General features: G+C 38.1%; 2 protein-coding genes across 2 annotated transcripts; both read right to left on the bottom strand.

The window, feature by feature from the left end:
* Positions 1-816: 816 nt before the first annotated feature.
* On the bottom strand, positions 817-1,856 carry LOC110104601 (3-hydroxy-3-methylglutaryl-coenzyme A reductase-like). The gene has a single exon (XM_020833774.2). It carries the CDS (start codon positions 1,762-1,764, stop codon positions 832-834), a length of 933 nt encoding a protein of 310 aa, XP_020689433.1. The 5' UTR covers positions 1,765-1,856; the 3' UTR covers positions 817-831.
* A 3,359-nt stretch (positions 1,857-5,215) lies between these two features.
* Positions 5,216-5,848, bottom strand: LOC110104602. The gene has a single exon (XM_020833775.1). The coding sequence runs from the start codon at positions 5,846-5,848 to the stop codon at positions 5,216-5,218; it is 633 nt and encodes a 210-aa protein (XP_020689434.1).
* Positions 5,849-6,067: the final 219 nt, after the last annotated feature.

Below are 6,067 nucleotides of genomic sequence, written 5' to 3'. Positions count from 1 at the left end.
TAATTTCTATTCAATTCATATACCATGTCGAATTCCATTTTATTTTTCTTTTCATTTTTTTAATTCCTTCAGCCCAAACAAAGCCTCTGATAAAGAACACAATTTTCTTCTTCTTCTTTTCAAAAATAAAAAAGCATGATAAATAGGATAAAAATGGATCAAAAGCTCCTCATAAAAAAAATTATGGACTGTAAGGCAACTATTTATAAATACCAAGAAAATATGTATATTAACTCCATGCCATTTACACAAAAAAGAAAGAAAATTTTTAGTTCTGTATAACCAAAGACCACGAGACCACCGAAATCATTATTTTCCTTCAAAATATTAAAAAAAAACACTATTATAGTTAATGAAGAAATATTTTGCTCTCAGCAATCTTTATTTCTTTCAATTATCGCAGAAATATGTGAAAAATCTAGCTAATGGTCAAAGTTTCACATCTACATAATAAAAAATCCTTCATTAAAACTCAACAGATGCAATTACAAAATCCTGAAAGTGACATTTTTAAAAGATGAAGGAAAAGGAAAGGGGGAAAAAGACGAGCTTCTCATGTAAAAAAACACAAAATCGAGAAATACAAGATGAAAAAAGACCATTCCAATTTCCAACAAAGATCACTGATACGGAAACCAGCGCAATTAAAAATACCAACAAAAACGAGCATGCTGCAAATAACTCCATAAAAAGGATCTAATTTCTTTAAAAGCGGCATCTCCTAGTAATGAATTGGCAAAGATTTTATGCGCTGCAGCATTTAGGTAAGATTCTATCAGGCAAAATCAATCTGAAAACGCAAAAGCTGAAATAGGCTTCAGTTCATCATAATCACAGGAAAGAATGGCAAATATACCTATTGAATACAATCTCCAGCGTCTCGAAATTTCGGGGATCCTCTAGAAAGAACTTAAGCTCCGCTGCCCTCTTAGCCGTAGCGAACCTCACGACCGGAGCCCTCGTCATCCCATCCTTGAGAACAACGCACACCGCCCCATCAGACAACGCAATCGCCTTGCAGCCACGGTTCGTGCTCGCCACAAGGCAGCCCTCCGTGGTCGCCATGGGCACAAAATACTCCTTGCCGTTGAGCAACAACGGCCCTGCAATCCCTACCGGTAATTGAACATAACCAACCGGCATCTCGCAGCACTGCCCTAAAATCGAAGAATAATCGAAACCATCAAGGGGAAGCCCTTCCATTCCACGCCCCGTTAACCTACTGATCGCCTCGCGACGGATCCCCGCCGCCCGCCGGCAATCCCCAAGCTTCGCCTCAAGAACATAGGATGGGACCTTGCCGGCGACAACCGCGGAAACAATTTCCTCGTCATCTCCGAAGAGCGATTCGGCAGCGAGAGGGGATTTCTTGGAGCAGGTAAGGGGGCAGGGAGCAGGTTGATCGCTGGAAAGGAGGAAGTCGTCCTCGTCATAGTGGGAGGAAACAAAGGACTGGACATAAGCGATGCCGAAGAAGCTAATGAGGTAGACGAGCGATGCGATAAAGCCCACAATGGCTGGGATATCGGAGAGGGTGAGAGTGTGAAGAGGGGCGCCAGTGCGGATCTTCTCGCGCCACCGGCACATTAGGTAGTACATGGAGGCCATGAAGAGGACGGAGAAGAGCTTGTTAGTGTGCCGGATGGGGAGGGGCAGCGCGTCAGAAGCCTGGACTCTAGTGGAAGAGCCGGATTTCGCCGGGAACGCCCCCGCCGGTGTTAGCGACCGGTGGGGCTTGGAGAGCGCCCGGCGACGGAATTCCATGCGGAGAGCAACAGGAGGAAGAGAGAGGAGAGATTGGGGAGGAAACGACTCTCTCTCTCTCCCGTTCGAAAATATAGGGGACAATCGGGAGGTAAGGGGACGAGAAGTTTTATAGGACGAAACTCGGAGAGTTATTGTTACCTCCGTGTTATGATTCTCCGAACCTCCGTCATTAGTTCCCAATCGGCAATCTCTAACCATTAATGGTTTTTTTTTTTTTTTAGTGATGTCGGAATTCTGTGATCTTGGGCTCGTTGGATTCGTCTCATTGAGCCCTTCGATTCGAGTATAAGCTCGTCAAAATCGGAGTCCGTTTGGTAACTCAAATTGCGGTTTGAACCTTCCAACAGCGCTTTGGATCCATGATTTGGACCCATTTGGGCTCGGATTGGGTTGATCTTGGTGTCGTTGAGTTCGTATTTCCGAGACGCTCAGTTCGACTATAAGCTTGCTGAAATCGGAGTTGGGGTGCTCTCGGAATTAATTTTTGAAGTTTCCAACTAGCTTTCGCCTCGAGATTCGTGCCCGATTAAGCTAATTTTGTGATGCCGTATCAATCATATATATCGATGATCAACTCTTAGGGTTGAGGGATGTAAGAGTATATGAAATATTGTATTAGAGTGCAGGGATGCTGGAAAATGGGCACTGTAATACCAGTCCAAAATTATATATATATATATCCCATTGACCTAGCCACCTTGATGGAGAAGAGGAGGAGGATCGACGAGAGGAGGAGAGGTGAAGAAGGAGAGAGAAATATTGTAGACTCCATTCTTCTTAAGCAGTTAATCATAATTAATAATTAATCCTAATTTGTCTGCTCCAAAATTTAGGCAATGATGAATTATTATTTGCAGAGCTAAGATTTGCACTTTGTCTCAATACTAAGTACTATATATATTATATATTATCATTGATTGCCTAATTATATAGATAAAGTAAACTTACTCGTGGATGTCGGATACTATTTCTTGAGCCCAACCCTTTGTTGTTCTGAAAGTCATTGGTATTTAATTTAGGCTTCGTTTGAGACAGCTTTTTTACTGATTCTTAAAACAAGTTTCTAATACAAAATTTATTAAACAAAAAAATTTTATACTAGAAAGTTATTTTAGAAAACAGTAAGAAAGTCGTCACAAACGAAGTTTTAATCAATTTATATGATTTTTACATACATGACACTTGAAAGTACTGAAAATACATATCAAACACCTAAAATAATATATTTACTAATATACCACCTTTTTTTCATACTTATTTCTCTTCTAACACTCTGTTAGGTCTCCGTCAAAAACGTTCAAAGCGTCAAAAACGTTCGCTGCTTTGTCGACGCTCGTTCGCCACTAGGTAGGTCGCTGCTCGTTCGCCGCTCGAACACTTTCGCAGGCTGGCTTTCCTCCGGTCGTGCGAGGGATTGTCTTCTCCATTGCATCTGAAGGTCTCGCTTCCATTGGCATCAACAGGGTTAGATTTTGATATTCTAACACAATTTCTCAAACGCATTTGCTTCCCTTAAGTTTTTTTTGTAAATTTCTGTCAGGTTTTCAAAATTTCTTACAAGCAGAAATCTTTGATTTGCTGGTTGAGTTGATTTTACAAGCAGAAATCTCTGAAAGTTTCTGATCTTCTAACAGAAATATTTGATTTCTGTTTGAGTTGATTTTTCCAAAATTTCTTATAGATCCAAATAATTCCACTTCTTACAGATTTAAGCTGAAAATTTCTTACAGATTTGCTGTTTGAAAATTTAGGGTAAGTAAAGTTACAAATTTAAGCTGAAATTTTTTTACAGAAAGTTTCAATTATTTTGCTTACAGAAATTTTTACATAAAGTTTTTTACAGAAATTCTTACATAAAGTTTTTTACATAAAATTTCTTCCAGATTTTCTGAACATGAAAGTTTCAATTATTTTGCTTTGATTTCATCTATTTAGTTGAATATTTTTATTTTTTTAACAGCAAAAATGAGTTCGAGCTCTTCAGCGATGCCGATTAGAAACCCAAGTAATCGAATTTATTGTCATTGCAATATGCAATGTGCAGTATACACGTCACACAAGTCGCATAGTGAAGGAAGAAAATTCTACAGATGCTCCCGAAACCGATCAGAAGACGATTGCAACTTCTTTCGTTGGTGTGATGAAGTAAATGATTTGCCGTATGATTCAGACTCGCGATCTGCTGAAGAACTTGCCAAAACAAGTCTATCACATATATTGTCATTGAGAGATGAAATTTTAAAGATAAAAAAACTCTTGGTTATAATCCTAATTTTAGTTGTTGCTATCGCTATGAAAAATTTGTTTAGCAGCTGTATTTGTAATTGTTGATTGGGACTCAATCATTAGGATGTAACAATGACTATGAAATATAATATAAATTTGCTTCTACATCAGTGTTTACTCAATATTGCTCTCGGTATATCTCTCGGTTTGTATCAGCTTTGGTATAATCAATATTGCTCTCGGTTTGTTTCAGCTTTGGTATAATCAATATTGCTCTCGGTTTGTATCAGCTTTGGTTTACTCAATATTACTCTCGGTATTCAAAACCTGCTACTCTCGGTATTCAAAATCTGCGATTAATGCAGAAAATTCATTCAGCAAATCATGCAGCAAATTATTTCCGAGAGCAATATTCAGTCCGAAAGCAAAATTATGTTTGTAACAGCAAAATTCAGTCCGAAAGCATGCAGGAAATTCATTCAGCAAAATTCAATCTAAAATCCATTACATCATAATCTGTTACATCAAAATCCCTTACATCTAAATCTGTAACAGCAAAATTTAAACTAACTTTGAATCAACATTCCAAAAATCAAAGTTAATATCAAAGTTTGTATGTCCAAAATTCAATCAAAATTTGATAACACCAACACAAAAATAGTAGCAGATAAGGATGTTATGGCATATATTTGACTAAGTCCAAATTAAGTGGCATCTGTATGACTATTTGTATGTCCAAAGAAAACAGGCTGAACATTCTCGTCATCTTTACTTAAGGTTCCTTGCAAGTGCTTCTATGGTGACCCCATGAATTGCATCTACCACATTTATGGTTAGTTTTTGATTTCTTTGCTCCTTCTAGGAAATTTTTTATTCTTCTCTTCTTCGGTCTACCACGAGGTCTAATTGATATTGGCGGAGAAACAAATATGGAATCAATAGGTATCAACCATTGTTCCTTGCCTGGAAGTGTTGAGATAGCTCCTTCATAAGCCATTCTATACCTGCAAAATTTATTAGTATTTATAATTAAGGTTTACAACAATTATAATCAATTAGAGAACATACCTGTAGCTGTAGTAGTGTTCGTCTATGTATGTGTGCCACAAATTCTGATGACTCATTCCTACAAAAGCCGCAGCATGCACACAAGAAAGCAGTACACCCAAATATTTAGATTTGAGATGACAAGCATCAATGCCAATTAAATATCTGCAACCGGCTAGGAATCCATCAATGCAAACACACAAGGAAGCCCAGATAACTGCCAAAATCCACAAGTACACATATGACTCTCTATGTCGACTTCGTGACGATCCTTTATTCCTTCAACTTCAGCTTTTGTTGGAGTAGACTGACGTATAATAAAATGCTCTTTTCTAGTTGTTACATCTCTAATATACTCCTCCACACATGGAACAAGAGGGTTCTTCCAAGAATTAGAATTTAACTTCCGGTGAGACCGTTGTTCCATCAACATACCTCGTATAATGTCGATCAAATCAACAACGGGCTTGCTCCTTGCCTCCTCTATCCACGAATTGAAGGATTCAGCCATGTTATTTGTGTTGTAGTGATTTTTAATAGCCTTCGAGAAAGTAGCTTTAGACCACTTGCATGTTAAAGACGTTAGGTATGAATGGACTTGTGGGCTAATGAGCAATAATTGTTCTAACTTTGAATCATACTCATGTATGTTGTAGCAATTTGCAGCAGACCAAATCAACTTCTGTAAAATTTGACCATCATCACAACGAAAATGCTTTTTTATATTTTTCCAAAGGTGCCTCATACATATTCTGTGCTCGGCATTAGGGAATACAAGCTTAATTGCTTCACCAAGCCCTTTCTCCATATCTGATATGAATGCTAGATGCTCTATGTCAACATTAAAAGCTGTGGCCAAATTAATCATAAACCACTCCCAACTTAATCATAAACCACTCCCGACAATAATTGTTAGTTCTGTTTTTATGGCAAACTCTTAACCGTGAGCTTTAAACAAGAACCGTGAGCTTAAATTTCAACAAGATATTTAAATGGCTCTAAATCCAGATTATGGCACATAGTATTG

The sequence above is a fragment of the Dendrobium catenatum genome, unplaced genomic scaffold, assembly GCF_001605985.2.
Source record: "Dendrobium catenatum unplaced genomic scaffold, ASM160598v2 fragScaff_scaffold_1064, whole genome shotgun sequence".
NCBI lineage: Eukaryota > Viridiplantae > Streptophyta > Magnoliopsida > Asparagales > Orchidaceae > Dendrobium > Dendrobium catenatum.
Note: the sequence above shows the minus strand (reverse complement) of the source record. Positions and strands in the feature narration are given on the sequence as shown.